The following is a 23180-nucleotide window of genomic DNA, read 5'->3' as shown; positions in this document are numbered from 1 at the left end:
TGATTAAAATCGATCTAATTTTTTCCAGAAACTTTTTCTGTCCTTCGCTACAGGACAAAACGTATTTTACTATCTGAGAGCGTTTTCAGGGTTATTCGATGGCGGAAATTCGGCGATTTTAAAAGCCGCGTTTCTTCGAAACGGATAAATATCGCTAAATTTTAAATAGTACATTACATTAAGCCGCATTTACCTTGTCTTATCAAGGAATATCGAATTATTTGATGAAAAATTAAATTAACTTAATTAAATCAAAGACAACGCGGTTTGCGGTATGTTTTCTCGCATGACAGATTCCTCAAAAGTAAAAGCTAAAATCTCCAAAGCGGTACAAAAATCACAGGTAAAATGCACTTCACAGCAAAGATCTAACCCTATTCTAATAGAAAATAAATTAAAAGGTCCGGGTATCGTTCTACTTTGGACGCGAACAAACGTTTTTAAGAGCTAATTTTGGCAATATTTACATGAGATTGCTCGTTTGACGGTTTATGCCCAGCGCATGTGATTAGATAGAAATATTTTATCCAGCAGCTCAGAGTCTTGCTGTACATCCTCGAAAAACGAGTACTTTTGGTTTTTATGGCCGTTTTAGTTTGTATAAATAAAAACGGCTGAAATGCCATAAATAGGAATCGTTCGTCCGCTCGCACAATATGCAAATTTTGCTCATTTCCAACAGGTTGTCGATTTCAGCAAAGTCAAAATTATCTCAAAGATTAAAACTTACTTTTTCTCAAACGTTGTCCTTCTTGAGTTTAGACACTCGGCAACTGGAGGCCTTTACCTTATTCTGACATAAAACAAACTCAAAGGTGAAGGTATCATTTTGCTTTGCACGCGAACAAGTGGTTAATTAGGAGCTTCTTGGTCAATATTTATACTCGTTCGACGGTGACACGTTATGTCCAACGCAAACTGTATGACTGAATAGATTTATTTCTTAACATCTCAGATTCATTTTATGCCTCTTTAGAATAACAAGCATGTTTTCTTCTAAGCCTTTGTCAGTTTCTAAACAAAACACTTAAGCGAAAAAAAGCCAAAAATTCTTGATCTATCTTATTTACAGCGGGCTGTCGATTTCAGCTTTGTTTGTTTACATCGCAAAAACGATAAAGCTCTTCCCTACTCAATTATAGTCCAACCTTATCGCATCACCTGGACGAACTTAATCAAGTATTTAAATTAATCTCGCATTACCCGTGAAAACATCATTGACAATCCGTATATCAATGGCTTTCTCTTAGTAACGGGTGGACCGTTGATAAGTGTTGCGGAGGGAAGTGGGGGGAGGGGAGGGAAAGTGGACAAATACCCAAATAAATATCCAGATGCGCTTTCGATTTTTGGAACAAATATCGAGCTCTTAGAAAAAGTTACCGTGCAAGGGCCGGAGATTTAAAAAATCCTCCAGGGAAGAAACGATAAAGAAAAATATCAAGAAATGAATTTTACATCAAATATCAAATTCATGCAACTCCCTCTCCGTTTCAACAGTAATGTTATGGTCCACCCGTATGAACATGGCAAACAACACACTACTTGTAGCTAAAACTAATTAATTAACAGAAATTACTCGGTACTTGAGCTCACCTACAATCACAAAAATAGGTCACCAAGGGTGACATGAGTCTAATGCCGTATGGCATAGTGATACAGATTGCGCGGTTTTCGTAAGCCGGTTAAAATTGGTTAGAGGTTTGTGTTCGGGAGTTTAATTTAAAATGCTTATAGCAAGCTAGGGGCATCGTGGATGATTATGGATGAAAACGAAACAGTCATAAATGTTATATGCTTCACAAAATTTAAAGTATGAACAGGAGTTGATGTTACTTCTTCCGTATTGTCCGTAAAAGCAGAAACGATTAAACATTTGGACAAGATTGCGTGACGATTTACAAAAAGCATGTTCATTACAACAAGGGTTGAAGAACTTCACATCGTTTTCTTTCAGATTTTTCACCATTTTTATGATGACTCTTGAAACAGATTTTGGAATAAAAGCACTTGAAATAGTGACTGTTACTCCATTGTACTGTAAGCACTTAGTGACAGATTTTCCTAAAAACGGGTGTAAATGCTCACGTCAATATAATGATGACCTTTTGAACGCTGGAAACTAGGCAATTATTATCGAGCTACCATACACAGGAGCGAAGACTGTTTATCATGATGTACAAATTTCGCGAATCATCACTTCCATATCAATGTAACCATTTTATGATTTTTCTAGCTGTAAGAAGAACTTAAGATCTCTGAGAGTCGTAAAAGCATGAAATTCGATTTCAGTGTATGGCAAAGGCCGGGACAGTGTAATACTGCAAAGCGGCCAAACAAACGCATTTTGATTTAGTCGCGTAACTTGATTTACATTTATCCATGTACATCTTTTATTTTTGAAGGTTTTTGTTTGCACTGTAAAGAAAAAATTGGTCAAAATTCGAATGACTTAGATACAAAATACGAGGTAAAGTTTTCTATTTTTTAAAACAAAATAAATATTTGGTCGCATTGTGTAAATAAACGCGAGTCGCCGTCGAAATATTTTTTCTCAAAGACGTCTTGCTTTTTAAGCAAGACGAAAACACAAGTGCTTAACTGAACTGAAAACGAAGATTTATTTTCACAAAAAGCTTACAAATGTCTTAACTGGAAAATTATTACGTCCTGTTCAAGTGTTGAATAATCGTGACTTGAGAAAGAACTTTTAATTATGCGTGGGAACACGTGTCGCTGATTGGCTGTTTTTAATTGAAACTAATCGTGCGTGTCCGTACGGAGTCCGTTCTTGCAGCTGATCATTGTTTTCTACATTACAGCGAACGATTATCGATCCCGAACCATTCCCTTGGGATTGCTAACAGCTTTTTTCATATAACAAAGAGTCTAATGCGCATGCGCAAAGCGCACGCAAGCATTAGACTCAAAAAACGATCCTACTGCTGTTTTCGTGACATGCGTTTTACACAATAATTCCACCTTGCTCCTGGTTTATGCATTTTGTAACTTTTTTTTCTCTTATTGTTAAAACATCAAATTTAATAAACTGTTATCTTTAACAACGACTCCAAATGAGAACATGACCGCGTGCACAACTTTTCCCCTTTGCTCATTTACAACTATCGGTAAACAAAGCTTACAGGGCACATACTTTCCAAGGTTCTTGTCAAGTTATAAATTGCGATTTATTCGACTGGTGCTTGGAAACTTTGTCCAAACATACTCAAAGGACGTGAAATGCCCACTAAAATTTCCGAGAACATCCTCCCCGGCCATAAAGTTATAAGATCAAAGTTCTGGACAACCCCCGCCCGGCAATGCGATGGAGCTTTTTCGCAGCCCTTTTGTCGCACCCTGGCTATTCAGTGGTTGCGCGGCAGCAGCTGCATTCTTTCACCATGTCTGTGATTTTGTTTACAAGGGTAGCCTTTGTATCTTTAGATTTGAATGGCAGTTCAAAATGATCGCAGATGGCTTTCAGTGTTTTCACATTGAATTTTGAGAGCCCTTCTTGTTTGGTCTGCTCGCATATATCATAGCCATCGTACATCATAGGATGCATTACACCCACGTTGTTGAAAATATCCTCGACCTCTTTGTCCCGACGTTTATCATTCAGAAATGATACTTCTTCTTGCAAAAGCAGATCCCCTTCTTCAGCTGGTTTTTCAACCACCCCCTCATACAGCCATTTCCACTCGTTTTTTACTCTTTCCTTGTGACTCTTTCGGCAGCTGTTGCACAAGGCTGAAACAGAAGCATGTTGTAGAACGTTTTTGACTGATCTATTAAACATACAAACGGACCTGCGGAAGAATGGGAGAAGTGCACGTGCAACGCCTTATCGGTGAAAAATAGGCGTGTCGGTAAGAAGGTCCACTCTAACCGGGGCATGGGCCTGGGTAGGGGCCAGTTATATTTAAATTTTTTTCACATGTATTTTTACCTAGTTTTCTTTTTCTTTATTTTTCTCAAGTTAAATGATTTCCGAAATTCTGGTTCTTCTCAAATTACAAACAATATAAAGTATTTTAAGAAAAAAAGAAAAAACAATTAAAAAAAAAAGAGGAAAATGTAATAACAGTGTATGGAGTGCACGACCCCAACCCGACCTCGGCCCCGGCACCGACCTTCTCGGCTTTTTATCGATCACAGGAAAGGTTTCGGGTTTTGTAGAATACAGAGCTTATCTTATTTGTTAATAATAATGGGTAATTTTAAATTGATGCTGGGTTGTCAGAACGAATTTAACGGACAGAATGATTCCAGTTGAATTGATTTCTCCAGTTTCGTGACCGTTTGATAATTTAATTAGTTGTTCTTTTTTCAGTTGAATGAAAACATGGGCTTTGAAAATCTTTTGTTTTAAATTTTATCACAGAGAATTCCAGTCCATTTATTGTTTCCAGCTTGGTTCAAGGGTACAAAAAAAGAAAAACAAAAGAAATCAAATGGAGTTAAAAGTTTGGTAAATTAAATTAAGAGAGTTTTAATTTTGGCAACAGATAGCATTTCTCTATGGGAAAATGCAAAAAAACGGGCAATACTTCCCTCCCAGCTACATGTTAACTATAAACATTGTAGTTGGATGAGGTAGGTGCATGATAAACTGAAACTATAGTCCGGTTTGAGCTATAAAAAGAATGAACAAAAACCGACGCAAAATCGAAAACATTGAAAAGTGCCAAATACACTGAGTTAATTAAGCGCAGGTAATTTTCAAAACGCATAAAACTTCCTTAATCCTTTATATAGAATTTGGTTAAATAAGACAATGATGCGTGATTTGAACTATATTATCCCAGAATTGTGTGAATGTCATTAGAGAAGACAGAAAAAAGAATGGACAAAATGTTGTTTCTTGCTATAACTTACGTGATCCAACAGGAATAGCAACGTCAAAAACTTCCATCACTTCTCGAGCAATTTTCACAGTCACGACTCTGTCACTTTTAACACTTTTCTGCTTACCCTAGTGATCGGGATAATGGCATGCTGTGCGGCCAGTTTGATTTCTCCAGTCTTTGCCCGCGCCAAGGTTCGCGCGATGTCTTGGGCACACAAACATATTTTCAACTTGTTGGGCAGTTTTACTAAAAATAGCCAGCCCGTAGTAAAATAAGTTCGCTTTCTGAAATGTCTTCTTTTGTTAAATGATATCTCCTCAGGTGAGCCGTAATATCACTTTTGCATTCACTTAGAGGCACCAAATTGCTCTCTCCTTTAAATTCCCCACATCCAATTTCATTCTTCGCCGACATGAAACATGTCGTTGAAGACGCCATGTCTCGCACTCTCGGGTAAATTGCGTGACAACAAAACATCAACATTGCAAATGAATCATTACATTGGGAAGAGAACTTATTAATAAAAAAAACAAAGTTAAATCTGTCTTTTTACGATCCTCCAGTTGCCTGTGTCAAAACTCAAGAATGACTAATGTTTAGAAGTAAGAGTTTTAATCTTTGAGATAATTTTGACTTTGCTGAAATCGACAACCTGTTGGAAATGAGAAAATTTGCATATTGTGCGAGCGGACGAACGATTCCTATTTATGGCATTTCAGCCGTTTTTATTTATACAAACTAAAACGGCCATAAAAACCAAAAGTACTCGTTTTTCGAGGATGTACAGCAAGACTCTGAGCTGCTGGATAAAATATTTCTATCTAATCACATGCGCTGGGCATAAACCGTCAAACGAGCAATCTAATGTAAATATTGCCAAAATTAGCTCTTAAAAACGTTTGTTCGCGTCCAAAGTAGAACGATACCCGGACCTTTTAATTTATTTTCTATTAGAATAGGGTTAGATCTTTGCTGTGAAGTGCATTTTACCTGTGATTTTTGTACCGCTTTGGAGATTTTAGCTTTTACTTTTGAGGAATCTGTCATGCGAGAAAACATACCGCAAACCGCGTTGTCTTTGATTTAATTAAGTTAATTTAATTTTTCATCAAATAATTCGATATTCCTTGATAAGACAAGGTAAATGCGGCTTAATGTAATGTACTATTTAAAATTTAGCGATATTTATCCGTTTCGAAGAAACGCGGCTTTTAAAATCGCCGAATTTCCGCCATCGAATAACCCTGAAAAACGCTCTCAAATAGTAAAATACATTTTGTCCTGTAGCGAAGCACAGAAAAAGTTTCTGGAAAAAATTAGATCGATTTTAATCATTTCACATTAAGTCCTTTTCAGTCACAAAAAATAAAGGGAAGGTTTACTCGCGACCCGAAAGTCGCCAGACCGCTGTTAGCTGGACAGCCACTTAAAACGCGAAAACTTTTTTTAGGCAGCTAGTTTTTAGTGCCATCGAGCTGTTGTCATTCATGGTTGGCCCATTCTTCCACGTTAGGGCCGTAAAAAATGATTTTCGTCCTTCGAGACTCCCACGTAAGTTGTTATATTGTTGTTTGAATGAAGAAAAGCACACAAAAACTTTGACGGCAAAATCAAATTTATTTTCTCTTTCGCTCTCCGTCTCGTAATAAAAAACAGCTTACCTTGTGGCTCGTATCCTTGGAAAAATATTGAAAGGATTCACTTTTCATATTCCGAAGATAATATGTCATCGCTTTCGCAAAACACAGCGTATGAGCTTTACTCAGTGAGATTACGTCATTAGCGTGCACCATCGAGATTTTGAGCACGCCTACGTATACTGAATTTGATTGCGCGGCTCTGCTTGCTATGCTCTAACTTTACCTAAACGGCTTTGACTTTAGCATTCATCCCTAACGCCTTCGGCCCACCCGCCCTATTTGCCTTTGAAACTTTTTAACTTTCTGTTGTTAACGGCTTTCTTCTTCTCGCAACAGATGTTGACGAGTGTACCACAGGAGAGGCCAAGTGTCACGTGAACGCCCTTTGTTCTAACACAGTTGGGTTGTACGTGTGTCGATGCATCAGAGGTTATGAAGGCGATGGAAAAACTTGTGCAGGTGCGTTTAATTTGTGTGATGTAACGAAACACATAGTCAGTAGCCAAACATGAGAGGGCACATTATATCAGCAAAAGATCTCTTCAGCTATTTTTAAAGGATCAATGTATTGGTATTTTGAGTCATTTTTCTAATTTCCTTCAAATTAAAGGAAACCTCAAAATAATGATTTTCTAGCGTAGAAAAACAATAAAGGAGTAATAAGAACTCAAATATAACCAAGGGTTTCGACTGACAAAGATTAAGACAGATCACGAATGACAAACTTAAAAAAACTTGTCATGCGTTGTCCGTGGGTGTTCCTTTAATATTGGTCCTGTTTATATCCTATTTTTTTAAAAACTTATCAACTCTTGCAAACTGCCCAAGCCTCGATTTTCCTTGGTTCAGAGTTAGTTGTGGTTCGTTTCATTCTATAAATATGCTGTGGTTAACTTATACCATTGATACAATTCGTTACTTTCCTTTGTTTTGTATTCTTTATCTTAATGTATTTTATTACCACACACCAGAAAAAAAGAAGATTCCAATGTGTACCAAGGTTGAAATTAAACCCCAACATATACATTCGGTCGTTTCCTTTTCAGATCGTAACGAGTGTGAAGACGGCTCGGCCAGTTGTCCTGCCAACTCGGACTGTCTAAATACCGACGGATCCTACAGCTGTAGATGCACTGAAGGTTACCAACAAAGCGAAGATGGAGATTGTACAGGTCTGTTATCTAGAACATTTTTAGTCCGGTTAACGTCCGTAGACGATAACTGACAAATTTTACGAGTTTCGTCACAGACTTTGCTTATTAACAAGACCTTTTTTGGCTCCAACCTGATAAGCTTAGTGGATGGCACGTTGCTTTTGCCATTTTGATTGGTGAATGAGAAGGAATTTAACTCTGGAATCTTTAACGATGATTTTTAAATAGAAAATTTCACTTCAGTTACCCCGTCGTGCTACTCAGTTTCGGCCAGGGTTTTTTTAGGTATACGGTATACGAGGAATTTTAAATAGGTATACAGTATTTTTATGAGCTAAAATTGGGCCTTTTATGGGTACAAAGTATACCGTGTTTTCCAAATTTTGGTATTTTGCATGAATTTGAGGGGAAATTTTGTTTTACTGGGTACATGTCTTCCAAAAAAAAAACACTGAACCCCCTGGCCTACCCTGACTACTAAGTTCACCTTTTTTAACACAGGGAGTCTAAGGCAGTCACATTTTAATGTATCTGCTTTGAAAAGCAGCTAGGAGTAACCCCACAATTGATGCTTTTTGAAAAATTTTAGCCTAAATTTTCAACTCGTCGTTCGTGACCTGCCTCAATCTCCCGCAATCTTAGCTGCCTTTATTCTTTTCTGGCATATTTTACTTCTATATTGACTACATAGTATATAATTGAAATCCATGTTATAACTAGCAATCCAAACCAGTAATTCCTATCTCAGGGTTAATCAGTGTCCTGCTTTACAGATTTGGACGAATGCGCTGCTGGTATTACTGACTGTGATGACAACGCGTATTGCACCAACACCGAGGGCTCCTTTAGCTGTACTTGCAATCCTGGATTTACCGGAAATGGAACGACTTGCATCGGTTTGTAGCATAATCTTAGCATTTACGTATTCCGGAAGTACTATATGTAGTATAGTAAGGGGTTCAACATAAAAGAACTTTGCCTTATCAAATGCGGCGGCACAAGGGTTCAATATTGAATAATCATTTGACAATCTATCAAAATAAAAATAAAAACTTAGGCGAAAAAGGAGAGAACACGGAGACTGACTGACTTAGATTGAAAAAAAAAAAACACCTAGTAAACGCTTGAATAGTCAATGAACGTGACAACACGTGGCCTCAATATCGTGCCGTCTGAGTATTAATTTTTGACTAATTCGTCCCCATGTCTCTGAATCGTCAGAAATTACTCTTTTCGTCAAGCACATTTCCATGTAAAAGTACGTTAGAATAAGACTTGTTAATGTTATCAATTGTTTCTTTTTCTTTTTCAGTTATAGGTGTTTGTGACCGGCCTTGCTCTGATACTGAGGAATGTTTAGAAGTTGATGGAAAGTATCAGTGTACCTGTAGATCCGGATTTGCACGCCTTGGAAATCTTTGTCTAGGTATTATGCGAATACAATTTTTAAGGGGCAATCTCGTAAGTGGCTTGACCAACTGATGATCGACCGACCGACCGACCGACCGACCGACCGACCGACCGACCGACCGACTGACTGTAATAAGATATTTCAACAGAGAGGCTATGTCGCAGTAACTGGTTGTCAGTGGGACCATGCAAAAAAGTAACGCATGCTGGACTAGCTCCCTGCCTACTGATTGCGCGAGACACGCATTACTTGACTTGCCATCTTGCTACTGTTTAAAGTGTTACTTTCTATTTCAACTTAGACATCAACGAATGTGAGGCTGAAACAGCTGACTGCGACGACAATGCGGAGTGTATAAACACTGAAGGCTCATATGACTGCACTTGCAAATCTGGGTTTACTGGGAACAGGACAACTTGCATAGGTTGGTAAACTATCAGTAAAACGACATTAATCCACGAAAAAGTCCCAAGTTGTTCTTGCTGGTGACATAAACTCTTAAGGACAGCACTAGTTTCACGCGCAGTCCTCATTTGACTAGTCAGGCAACGCTTCTCCAACGGCACGAGATCAGCTTTAATTACAATTACGGGTATTTCTTAGCTAACAGAGGGCAGCCTCAAAATATCAATACAAACGGACAATTTAAAACTGCCTGGCCAAGCAGTGTCAAGGCTTATAAATGTTATGTTGTTCTTACTGGTTTTTCGTTTGTTTGTGTTTGTTTCTTTGCCCTTCGTCAGTGTTGTTTGTTTGTTTATTTGTTTGTTATGTGTTAACACATCGAACCACTTACTTGTAAAGATAATGTAAAAGAAACTACATGGTTTGGGTAGTAAATGGATAAAATAAGGGTGTCAGCAGCTCATCTCGCTCTCAATGGTTGAACCAGCAAATGAGTCGCATGCCACTTCGGGATAGAAGGTAACATCTACACCCGACGTTTAGACGATGCGGGAAAATAAAATTACAGATATATTGTAATAAACAAAGTGAAGCCGTAGTAATAGTCTAGTAATGCAACTTGTTGTACAGCAGGCACACGAGGAGGCACAACTACGGATAAAATCCAAGACAGAACTTTGTTTCAGTGCCAGAATCCTACAATGCCGCCATACTAAAATCTGCTAACACCACAGCTGCAGAACGCTGTCCTGTCCACTCTAAATAAAGAGTAGTAAAAAAAAGCAATGCCCTAGTGGGATAAAAATTCAGTGATGACAAGCATCTGTCATCACATGTAAAGCACAGTGGTGTGATTAGAGATTCCAATGATGCTCTAAGTTGTTAGCAAGTTTAAGTTATCATTTGATTTCACTATAGATATTGACGAGTGTGCAGCGGAGGTGACCGATTGTGACATCAATGCTGACTGTTCAAACATTGAAGGTTCTTTTAACTGCACTTGTAAAGACGGCTATTCTGGAAACGGGACAACTTGCAAAGGTATGATGCGTGATATCAACAGCTACAAAGTAAACGTAAATATATAACGCGCATAAAAAGCGGTATGCATCGTGTTTTCCATAAGCCATGTTAACGCCGTTGCTTTGCTCGCTTCTATTTTGTATAAGAGCTTGAAAACCGCTGCTTTGAGTTTGCACAACCTGTTGAAACTCTTGAGAGTTTTTTATGTGCCCTATACGTAGAGTTCAGGCTTATGCTTTTTGTTTCTCCATTCCATTGAAGATGTTGACGAGTGTGCGACTGGAGACTCTGACTGCGATGTTAACTCAGACTGCGTCAACAGCGAAGGCTCCTATAACTGCATTTGCAAACTTGGATTTACAGGAAATGGAACAACTTGTACAGGTTGGCCAAAAATTAATGAATAAATGAATTTAATAATTGATAAATAAATTGATTGATTAATTAACCGTCCATTCTTTTTTTCAATTATTCATTCGCTTCTTTGTTACTTCCTTCAGAAAAATGCTTAAAACGGGCATGCATGTTCCAAACTTGAACAGTCACAAGATTAAATATGTTATAAATAAAACTTAAGGTAATGATGATGATGATGATCACTCTGATGATGATCGAACAGATCGAAAACGTTTAGCATCAATTTTAACAGCTTTTACCTTAAGTTTTATTTTTAACCTTTTATCGGCGAAATGTATATAAATATGTTATGTTATGATACAACTTGCTCCCTTGTTGAGCTGCTTTTTATAGCATGAATCCGTCTCATAATTTCCAAAATTTTGATACTTTACGCCTTTACCTGGCAAAAGAACGGAGAACAATAGCGGTTTTTTTTTGCTCAACATGCCTCTCAGTAAACTTCACGAACCTTAAGTGAAGCAAGACGCATTTATTTTGAATTGCTCAAAAAGGTACGTCCGGATAACAAGTGAATTCAAAGTGGTATTGATACCCCTGATTTTTTTTTTTTTCCTCCTCATACAGACCTTGATGAGTGCATTACTGGGACATCAGACTGTAATGTTAATGCGGATTGTGCGAACACCGAAGGCTCATACACCTGCTCGTGTAAACCTGGTTTTACAGGGGACGGAAAGAACTGTACAGGTAAAATCAGTAACTTGTTGGTTTTTTATTTTTATTTTGGCCTTTGTTTTTTTAATGCCTACCTTTAATGTGATCAACGAAACCCTTTGCCAAATTTCTTGAAAAAACACTTATTGCCAAAAGTTTTAAAGGTCGAATACGGGTGTTATTTCCCTCCAGGCGCCCACGATTTGTCCATACCACCTAACGAAATGATAGACGTGCATATTTATTTGGCCATTTTATCGCTTGTGTAGGTTTTAAATATCAGATGGAATTCTGTTACTATCTGATTCAAACGTCAAGCTTACAAGGTCAAGTTGAAGAGCTTGATTTGGCATATCTGAGGATCCTTAATAAGCCAATGCCGATATATTAATATTCTAACTTGGCTTCGAGGCTTGGGGGAATAAAACAAAATAAATGATTTATTCATCTCTGTACCTCGACGTGATATCTTTTGTTTTTTTCCCCAAGCCTCGGAGCCAAGTCAAAATTTTACCATATCGGAAAAAGCCTATAATGAAAATATAAATATTTTTTTCTAACACCAGATGTCGATGAGTGTGAGCAAAAACCCTGTGACGAGAACGCCGTATGCACAAACACTGATGGTTCCTTCAGGTGCACTTGTAAGGATGGTTACCGTGGAAACGGAAAAAATTGTTCAGGTAACGGTGGTATTGAGGAGGTAGGCGGGAAATTGGGGAGATTGAAAGGCAATAATAAAATTCTCTTAAACTGTCTTTACATCCAGCTTATTCTTGCTATAAAGCCTCGTATCTCGTTCTCTCTGTCTGTTCTCATCTTTTTTCTTTCTTTCCGTTCTTATCTCATCGCGTGAAATGCCTGTAATTTGCTGTTCCTGTTGACCGGCCCTCCTTCAGAGAAAACTAAATATTCGACTTCGTTCGATTATTCGATCAGTGACCTCAATTCCATAACGTTTATACAGCAACGAACTGTTAATCGGCCCGCTTCCAAAAAAACTTCGACATAAGACATTCGAACATTCTTATTGACCTTCTTATCGGCTCGGTTATCTGTATTATCGGCCTTATCGATTTTCCAATCTCAATTTTCAGCACGTAACTTTCAACAGAGAAATAATCTGTTCCATAATCAAATAATTTTTTAACCATTGTGTTCCCCAAATAAAATTTTGACGCCAAAGTAGAGCTACCCGCTGCGAAATTTTAATTGAGGCGCATGACTTTTTATCATCAACCGCAGAAATACCTTGTTTTCAGTGAAATAGCAGGCGCAAAAGCATTATTTGAAAGTGCTAAAAAAACGCGAAAAGCACTAGATTGATTTCTCACCTTTTCACTAATTGACAAATGCAATTTCAATAATATGGTTGTTCCTTTATTCTATTTAGTTCGTGCTTTTGTTCCTCCCACGAGGAAATGTTCAGATCTTCCAGCCTGTGTTAACATCTCTATTCTTCTGATTGCGTCAAGCCGCCGAGTGTTTCAGTCATTTCCGATTTGTTTATTTTTAAATCGATTTGTTTGTTTAGTTTTGTTTTGAAATTATCTTTATAGCATGATAGTTGAAATAGTAGACAGGATTTACATGGATTGAAGGATTAAAATGCCACAGGTCTTGGACGTGTACCAAAATAGGAGCTTAACTATTTGATTGACTATTCTGCCCAAGAAACTGGCTTGTGAAAATGAGTTCTTTTCCAGGGAAGTGTTTAATTTGACAGATAACATTGATAACTGCTTTTAATTATAGAAATTTTACCCTTGTAGCCTTAATTCTTCACTTCTCTATAAATGTTCACTTCTTTTAATATTAGCTCTGAGAAATTCGTGGTACATCAAAGCGATGTCCCTTTTTTTATTATTTTCTCATTTCTGCAAGTTGTAGCTGTCTGCCAGACGGTGTACCCGAAAACTGATGTAACAAGAAACTAGATTTTGATCACTTTAATACAGACTGTGTTTCCTTTGGCGGTGACCTCTGATCATCTGTCTGATGCTGACGGCATTGAAGAGCCTTGTTACTGTTTATAGTAAACTAATAATACTCGACTCAATCATCACACTAAAGGACAGACAGTATTGTGCAATTTTGTTTGGTACGGGAAGCTTGCAAACCACCAGATTAAAATTGCTCTCCATGAGTTCACTCAAATTACGCAATGACATTTTTAAGTGGAAACGGATGTGAGCACAGCTAGCAGTGGGCATTTCATCGAGGAAATACTTAACATTTCCACTCTGTCATCTGGGTCTGTATCCCGGGGCATGTATACCCTAGGAGAGAGTTGCGTGACCACCACTGCAAAAAAAAAAACGCTACTTTTTCTCAACGCGGCAAAATATTGACAAAATGTTTGTATTAAAAAGTCTGTTTACTTTTTTGAAATCTCAAGACAGATAATATAAAACTTTCGGTATGAGATATTTCGGTGCTTGTATATTGCGGTGAGAACAGATTAACGTTGTGTCACGCACGGCAGATCACGTAATCTTTCGTTCACTCCGTTGTCACAGCAGGAGCTCCTGGTAACACATAAAAATGAACTTGATCTGAGAAAGGAAAGCTGTCGCAGTTTACATTGAGGATCTATAAAGTCCTTGAAAGTCTATGCAAAATTTAGTCACGGTCTTGAAGATGATATTTCCACACACCCCTAACTCCCGTGAGTCGAGTAAAATATTGAAATCTAGAAGTAACTGTGAACAATTTTATTTTTATGTTGATTAAGTTAATTTTTTTTTTCAGATGTCGATGAGTGCTTACTGTTGAATGTCACGTGTGGTTATGGCGCCGAATGCGTCAACACAGACGGATCTTACAAATGTGAATGTTCTTCTGGATTCAAACAAGAACTCGATGGAAATTGTTCAGGTGAGTTATTAACCTATTCCTACAGATAATAGTGCCCTTCAATTACTGTTTCAATCAATTTACAAATTACTTATTTTATTTGTTTGTTTGTTTGTTTGTTTGTTTGTTTAAATAAATGTACTCTGGTGCAGTCTCCTTTGTAAAACAAGCCGATGGGATAATGTACAACCAATAGGAGTCAAAATTCCCTACAAGGCTAACACAATTTAACCCAACCCTACAAAACAAACAAACAAACAAACAAAGAATAACGGCTAATCCGAAACTTCACTTTAAAAATCATTAAAGTAGATATGCCAGCCTGCCCTTAATTACAACGACAGTTTGGGTATTTTTAGAAAGTTCTCAATTTGTCCCAGCCTCACAAAGTCGCGAAAATGTGATTTTGCCAAACCCCAAACTAAGTAAAATTCCCTCAACAAATCCATGTGATACGGTGAGACCGCGGATTATAAATACCGATGGCTTTTGCCTTGATATTTTTTTCAGATTTTTCAGATTTTTTATTATTTCACACTATTTACAAAAAATTAACAATATTTACAGAAAATGCAATAATTAAAATAAGGAAAATATACAATACATACAAAACCAAAATAAAATGTGCTCAGTGACCAAAGAAGCATATGTTATCGTGTTGGTCACTGACACGTTCAAAAAAAAAAAAAACAGACAAGACACATAAATTACTAGAAATAGTTTCCCAAAGTTTTGATGAAACAAAAGAGAAGGTAGAGGTCCCGTAGTTATTATTTGCTCTTGGTCTATGAAAGTTCAAGTTAGCAGCATATCTGGTATTGTGCGTGCGTGGTGCACAATACGTGCTATTAAAACTGATTTACAAGTTGGGTTTTTTGTTCTATTTTGACAGACATCGACGAATGTGAAACGGGAGCTAATGAATGCCATGACAATGCAAACTGTTCAAACACAGAAGGAAGTTACACTTGTCAGTGCAAGGCTGGGTATGAAGGAGACGGCAAACTGTGTCAAGGTACAAAAAATAAAAAACGAACTGGCTGAAGTAAATAGGCAACTGGTGGCAAAGATAATCCTTTACATTCTTTTTATCCTCAAGTTAGGAACAATTTTTGTGTTGCGAAAGTTCTTGTCTAGAAATAGTGGTGTTTAAATGGTGGACACGATGTATAGATCATTGTTGTATGGATCAAATAATTCTCACCTAAATCCAAGGGTATCTGGACAAACATCTAGGAAGATAAAATACAGCGTGATCGCTGATCTTTGTATTGAAAATATAACCACAAGATTTGCTTATCCGATCTATAATGGTTCCCGCTGCTTTGTGTTATTTATATTGCATAATATTGCAAAACGTCGCGAAAATTTTCTCAACTTCTCCAGGTTCTCGCTACCTTAGGAATCCCGCTTCCCGCCCTCTCTTCTTCCGCTTTCCTTACCCCTCCCGCCCCCATATATTCTCCCATGCTCCACCCTGTTTCCCTCCACAGCTCTTATAACCTTCTAAATTAAACAGCGGGACCTGGTAGGGCGCTTAATGGAGTATGTAAGCAAATGAAAATAAGGTTTTTCTGTGATTTATTAGACGAAGATGAGTGCTTCAAAGGTACGGATGACTGTCACTTGTTCGCTGGATGTAACAACACCGCCGGCTCGTTCATCTGTTCGTGTTTTGCTGGGTACACAGGAGACGGAAGAAACTGCGAAGGTAAACTTTACTCAGTGTTACACTGCAACATCACACGATACAAGCACATCCAATACGACAAGTATAGAGCTTATGCAAAAATGGCTGCCACTGTCTTTTGTTTTTGGCCAAGTTTCTTAAAACGCTGATGTTAACAATTGAAAATAAGTAGAATAATATACTACTTTGAGAAGTTGCGAATTTGTGACATATAAATTGAATGAGATTTGTAGAAGAAGCCAGCCACCCTGGCGCACTTAGCATCGTTTTCATGTTTTTGATAATATCAATGTCACTGTACTTCCCATCAAATAAGAATGCACCCTTATTATCTAGCATTTTTACACCAAGATTCGATAAAACTGTGCATGCCATGTTCACAAAGTCATGTTAATTTAGTCATGTATATGATTTGTTAGATATCGATGAATGTGCCACCAATCCTTGCGATGTTAATGCAGCGTGTTTAAACACAAACGGTTCATACGAATGTTCCTGTCGTCCTGGATTTGAAGGAGACGGGGAGTCGTGCACAGGTAATAAATACACACCTTTTCTTTCGACTTGCAAAATGTTTATCGTAGAACGCTACAGGGCATGCACAAAACTTTTGACGGGAATTTACAAAAATTTTAGTGTAAGAGAATTTGATCTTTATATGATACGATAAACAAAAACGTACCTGTTTTGAAGAATCTTAGTTAAGACCTTAGTCCCCGTTCGCGCTAATACGTTTTTTATAAAATGAATTTCTTTGTTGTTTTAAAGATATCGATGAGTGTGTGACCTCCGATCCATGTGACGAAAATGCTGACTGTGTCAACACCAACGGCACTTTCATCTGTACTTGCAAACAGGGATTTACTGGAAATGGAACAACATGCAAAGGTAGTTATTATTTTGTCTTCGCTGTTAAGAGCTTTGCTCGTGACATGATGTTAATCATGCTATCATCTGTCTTTTTCTTAGACATCGACGAGTGTTCCAAGAATGGCAGCCCATGTGACGAAAATGCGGACTGTTTGAACATCGATGGATCTTACAATTGTACTTGTAAAGATGGCTTTACGGGAAATGGAACAGTTTGTGTTGGTAAATGTCCCGTTGCTGACAGGTTTTGTTTGCGAAGTACTCCTTTTATTTTAATTTCGTCTTTTCTTTGTTTTTTTCATTCGTCAGTTTCTTTCTATGTTTGGTCTTATCAATTTTAACCAAGACCTTCGTCTTACTTGCTGTGTGTAAATGTATTGAAATAAATCCACTTGCATACCTGGGGTAAAGATTTATATCTTTTTGTTTTCTGTCAGATATTGATGAGTGTCTGATCTCCAGCCCGTGTGACAAAAATGCTGACTGTATCAACACCAATGCCTCTTTCATCTGTACTTGCAGACAGGGGTTTACTGGAAATGGAACATCTTGCAAAGGTACCGTATTTACTCGAATAAGCGAATAAGCCCCCGAATAACCGCCGCCCTCGAATAAGCGCCGCATTTAGGACAAAAAAGTTAATAAGCGCCGCCCCTGAATAAGCGCCGCATCGAGACTGCGAATTTCGTTTAACTTAAAACGGCACTACAAAGCAACTCTAAGACAAGCTTGAACATTTCTTTGCATCAAAAGCGATGTTTTGCAGTTATGAGTGATTGTTTTTTCGCTCTCCCATTAGTTTTTCTATTCAACACTCTAACAATACGTAGTTCTGTAAATGTTGCGAAGGCCGCCAACCTTTGCCAGGACAGCTAGCGCCACTTCTGTCTCAGCAAGGGACAAATACTGACAATCAAAAGACGCTCTTTTCAATAACTGTAAAAGATAAGATTCTTTGTGGCGTCCAAATTTTAAATAAGCGCCGCCCTCAAATAAGCGCCGCCCTCGAATAAGCGCCGCACTTGAGACGCGAAAAATTTAATAAGCGCCGCGGCGCTTATTCGAGTAAAATACGGTAGTTATTTTCACTTACGTAGTCTCAAACTGCTTGGCATTTTTCATGAAATTGACCTTTCTTTTCTGTTGTTTCAGACATTGATGAATGTTCAAAGGATGGCAGCCCATGCGACGAAAATGCAGACTGTTCAAACAACGATGGATCGTACACTTGTACTTGCAAAGATGGCTTCACAGGGAATGGAACCATTTGTGATGGTAAATTCCCCTTGGAAACAAATTGTGTTTACGTTGTGCATAGTTATTGTGACTATTTTTGTTTGTTTGTTTGCTTGCTTGTGTTCATTTGGTTGACTTACACACGTATCCAAGACCTTGATCTGCCTTGTTTTAAATACATTAACATAAAACGCTGAAATGAACGAAAATTGATCCAAAACTCACGCGCGATTGTCCTCCATTAGCTTTGTTGTGCTTTGAGCAACTGCGCCCTTGCGTACTGCCACAGAGCTGACGTAGAAGCCGAACTTGGTTGTTTTTTGTGTTTTCTTAGACATCAATGAGTGTGCCACCAGTCCTTGCGATGTTAATGCAGCGTGTTTAAACACAAACGGTTCATACGAGTGTTCCTGTCGTCCAGGATTTGAAGGAGACGGAGAGTCTTGCACAGGTAATACTCACATACGATCCTTGCGTGTTCTCTTCCAAGCATTAGCAAAAATATAACAGATAAAGGTTAAGGAAATCGAGACAGGGAAGTATGAAAACCGTCTTCTTTCTTGTCTTTTGACTGACTCCTGAGTCTTAAGTGGAGGCAACAACCATGTGTTGCACATATTATACATATTATACCCTAGTTTAAAATTAACGTCTGAGATGAGAAGGAAACAAATTTGTTTTGTAAAATTATGTTACACTTTTCCGTCAGATATCGACGAGTGTTTGACGAACCCGTGTGACGAAAATGCTGACTGTGTCAACACCAACAGTTCTTTTATCTGTACATGCAGACAGGGATTTACTGGAAATGGAACAACTTGCACTGGTATTGATAAAATTCCATCCCTATTTAACTCTGTTCAGGACATGACATTTTTCATGAAATTATTTGTTTCGTCTCAGACATCGACGAGTGTTCAAAGAACGGCAGCCCATGTGACGAAAATGCGGACTGTGTGAACAACGATGGATCTTACAATTGTACTTGTAAAGATGGCTTTACTGGAAATGGAACAGTTTGTCTTGGTAAGTTGCCGTTTACAGACACCTTTTTCGCATAGTGCTGTTTGTTTGCTTGCTTGCTTCTTTTTTCTTTCCCTTTGTTAGTTTGTTGTTGTTGTTGTTGTTGGTTTTTTTTGCATTCTTTTATTTAACAATGTAAGCCAAGATCTTCACGTCGCTTGTTTTGAACACATGCATGTGTAACAGTAGACACAATAGGAGAGGATCGACATGTGTGGCTAGAGGGCCAGTAAAATAAGCAGGAGTATCTTTGATGACGACGACCGCTCGGATCAACACTCATCGACCTCCAGAGAGTACTATTGCCTTTATAATTTTACGAACGATTTCCATGGCCATGTTAACGAAAAATTGACAATTAGAAAATATAAGACAATAAACACGTATTATGGCTCCATTGCATGTCTCTACAGTTTTAATTTAAGTTGTGTTTGTGGTTTTGTTGTTATTAGACATTGATGAATGTGTCATCAATCCATGCGATGTTAATGCAGCATGTTTAAACACAAACGGTTCATACGAGTGTTCCTGTCGTCCCGGATTCGAAGGAGACGGAGAGTCATGCACAGGTAATATAAGCAGGACCATTTAGATCTTTGGTATCGATTAATAAACGTTGATTCCAAGAACTTACCGCACAAAAGCCTGAATATTAATTGAAGCCTGAGTTGCACTTGAGTGTGCAATGCATGGTAAAAAAGCAAACTCCCTGTTTTATAAAATGTAGTCAAACGTGAACCTGAACTTGTTGTTTCTCGCTAGATATCGATGAGTGTGTCACCTCCGACCCATGTGACAAGAATGCTGACTGCATCAATACCAACGGCAGTTTTATCTGTACTTGCAGACAGGGATTTACTGGAAATGGAACATTTTGCAATGGTACTCACTTTATTATCTTAGTTTCGAACTGCTTATACATAACGCATGACGTTCTACATTTATTCTGTTTTAGACATTGACGAGTGTTCAAACGATGACAACACATGTAACGAAAATGCGAACTGTTTGAACAACGATGGATCGTACTCTTGTATTTGTAAAGATGGATTTACTGGAAATGGGACAGTTTGTGTTGGTACAGTAAATTACTTTCTGAGAGCAAGTTGCATGTGTTTGCCTGGCAATGTTTTTTTTTCATTTGTTTGTTTATTTGTTTGTTTGAACTTTATTAAGAATTTGTTGTCGTTTCTCGTTAGATATTGACGAGTGTCTGATTTCGAACCCTTGTGATGAAAATGCTGACTGCGTCAACACCAACAGCTCTTACATATGTACTTGCAGAAAGGGATTCACTGGAAATGGAACAATTTGCCAAGGTTCTTATTCAAATGTTTTGTTTCTGCCTGTTGCTTATTCAATTGACGTGATATGCTTTTTTGTTTTGATATTGACGTATATCTTATACCTGCTGTATTTTCGTTAGATATTGATGAGTGTGTCACCTCCGACCCATGTTACGAAAATGCTGACTGCATCAACACCAATGGCACTTTCATCTGTACTTGCAAACAGGGATTTACTGGAAATGGGTCAACTTGCATTGGTACTCACTTATATCTTAGTTTAAAGAGTGCTTGCAGTTGACACATGATGTTCATGTTAAAATTATTTGTTGTCTTAGATATCGACGAGTGTTCCAAGAATGGCAGCCCATGTGACGAAAATGCGGACTGTTTGAACAACGACGGATCATACACGTGTACTTGCAAAGAAGGATTTACAGGAAATGGAACAGTTTGTGTTGGTAAATTACACTTTGAGAATAAGTTGTATGTATAAAGTTTTGGCATTTTCACTTCATTCCATTTGTTTGTTTCTCTGTTTGTTTATTTGTTTTTTATTCCTTTGTCACCAGCTAGACATACATATAAGTTGACTCGCCTACTTGACGAAAATTAAAATTGTTATTTCTCGTTAGATATTGATGAGTGTCTGACCTTGGTCCCGTGTGACAAAAATGCTGACTGTGTCAACACCAACAGCTCTTTCGTCTGTACTTGCAGACAGGGATTTACTGGAAATGGAACAACTTGCACCGGTAATGATTTTATTTAATGTTTTAGTTCTCTGGCTGTTTGTTTTAATGTAGTTAACATGAGGTGCCATTTGTGATTTTTTTGTCTTCTCAGACATCGACGAGTGTTCAAAGAATGGCAGCCCATGTCATGAAAGTGCGGACTGTTTGAACAACGAGGGATCGTACACCTGTACTTGTAAAGATGGATTCACAGGAAATGGAACAGTTTGCGTTGGTAAATAATCATTTGCTCACATTAAACATTTGCTAGCAATCTCTTTTGTTTATTGTTTGTTTCTGATTGCCTATACCTTACTTATGGGACTATGATTAAATGTAAAATTTTGGATGCTGCGAACAGTCTCGCGCATTGTCGATTTGTTTCTTTCCGTGTAACGGTTGTTAACCTCAATCTGGTGCACTATTATTATCATCATATGTTCGACGTTATTAAAAAAAAATGTTGTGCTTCATTCCAGACATCGACGAATGTTCAAAGAATGGAAACCCGTGTGACGAAAACGCGGATTGTTTCAACAACGATGGATCGTATACTTGTTCTTGTAAAGATGGCTTCGCCGGAAACGGAATAATTTGTATCGGTAAATTGGACGTTGTTATGTACGTTGTTGGTATATCACTGCTGCTAGTTCCACTCCTTCTTTCTGTGACGGTGTCGAGCAGTTTTTACCCAGGTGGTGGGGTTTTAGCACTGAGCAAGAGCGTCACTTACGTTTTCATCTTTGCGGAAGCTGTAGGGATTCTCTAAAACTTAAGTAACACGGCCATTGCCGTCATTTTAATAGGCACCTGAAAACTTTCTGTATGTTGCACCAAGGCTGCGTTGTTAAGCAGTTATCGTTAATGCCTTAACATCAAGCACAAATAGGAAAGTTATAACTTTGGTCAACTTGAATCTGTTGATGCATAGTGCAACTTTTTGCTGCTCTGTCTGTTCCTTTAGATGATGACGAGTGTTTGGCAGATCCAAGTCCTTGCGATGAAAATGCTGCATGTACCAATACTGACGGCTCCTACAACTGTACTTGCAAAGACGGGTACACAGGAAATGGGACGTATTGTCAAGGTAACAAAAACTTCTTTTACTGCTTACTTGAGTTTGCAGATGACAACCACTCAGGTAGTAAAAAACATCAGCCACTTAACTTTGATTGTTAAAATAAGAACAGGCGGCATACTTCCTATTGGTATTGGTTCATAAAACCATTGTCTATACCACTAAGAAAATTGTTCAATTTCGGTTTTGTAATAAGATGTCCGAAAACACCTTTTTACGAAGTTCACGAATGCTCAGGCAAATAAGAAGAGTGTGAAACGTGAGCCCTTTAGACAGATTTACAGTCAAGAACGGACACCTTCGGGACCGGCCTTAGCTGTCCGTCTTAAGAGGGGTCCGTCTTATATTGGGAGTTCAGTTACAGTAAAATGACTAAAAAACGGCGGGGGTGGGACCCACACCCATTGTCCGTCTTATGAAGGTGTTTGAGAGAGAGTTGACTGTACCCGCAATATTGCAGCAAATGTTCAGCCAGCTTGTTTTATGATTTTTGCATTCCTCTGCTTTAGATATCGACGAGTGTGACTCTGTGAATCTGTGTGATGAGAATGCTGATTGCACCAACACAAACGGGTCTCATGTTTGTACATGCAGAAAAGGGTTCTCAGGCAACGGAACAACTTGTGAAGGTATCTTCTTTAAAGCCGTTTGTATATCTTTCTAATGAACTCGATCTTTTTACTTTGTTTTCTTCAAGAACTAATTCGTTCAGAAAACGTGCAACAGGTATTTGATGAGCGGCTGAATAGCCGAGCGTTATTTTACACAAGATACATGATAAATAAAGAAGAGAATAAAAACTCCCCCAAGCATAACACACATTGCATTTCTTGCGGAAAATCATACGAAT

At 38.1% G+C, this 23180-nt stretch overlaps 1 protein-coding gene across 1 annotated transcript in view; it reads left to right on the top strand.

The window, feature by feature from the left end:
* LOC144660423 (uncharacterized) overlaps positions 1 to 23180 on the top strand; it is a 131978-nt gene that overhangs the window by 80245 nt on the left and 28553 nt on the right. The window contains 31 exon segments of the mRNA XM_078521038.1: positions 6827 to 6949; positions 7537 to 7662; positions 8418 to 8540; positions 8957 to 9070; positions 9357 to 9479; positions 10379 to 10501; positions 10745 to 10867; positions 11468 to 11590; positions 12124 to 12240; positions 14309 to 14434; positions 15306 to 15428; positions 16002 to 16124; positions 16523 to 16639; positions 16872 to 16991; positions 17073 to 17195; positions 17411 to 17530; positions 18126 to 18248; positions 18544 to 18660; positions 18919 to 19035; positions 19113 to 19235; positions 19685 to 19801; positions 19995 to 20114; positions 20188 to 20310; positions 20432 to 20551; positions 20659 to 20778; positions 20857 to 20979; positions 21154 to 21273; positions 21365 to 21487; positions 21732 to 21854; positions 22217 to 22339; positions 22840 to 22959. Of these exon segments, the coding sequence (XP_078377164.1) occupies positions 6827 to 6949; positions 7537 to 7662; positions 8418 to 8540; positions 8957 to 9070; positions 9357 to 9479; positions 10379 to 10501; positions 10745 to 10867; positions 11468 to 11590; positions 12124 to 12240; positions 14309 to 14434; positions 15306 to 15428; positions 16002 to 16124; positions 16523 to 16639; positions 16872 to 16991; positions 17073 to 17195; positions 17411 to 17530; positions 18126 to 18248; positions 18544 to 18660; positions 18919 to 19035; positions 19113 to 19235; positions 19685 to 19801; positions 19995 to 20114; positions 20188 to 20310; positions 20432 to 20551; positions 20659 to 20778; positions 20857 to 20979; positions 21154 to 21273; positions 21365 to 21487; positions 21732 to 21854; positions 22217 to 22339; positions 22840 to 22959 (3759 nt within the window).

This window comes from Oculina patagonica, chromosome 7 (assembly GCF_052425735.1).
Source record: "Oculina patagonica isolate OP01 chromosome 7, crgOcupat, whole genome shotgun sequence".
Taxonomy (NCBI): Eukaryota; Metazoa; Cnidaria; class Anthozoa; order Scleractinia; family Oculinidae; genus Oculina; species Oculina patagonica.
This window is presented reverse-complemented; position numbering and strand designations above follow the sequence as displayed.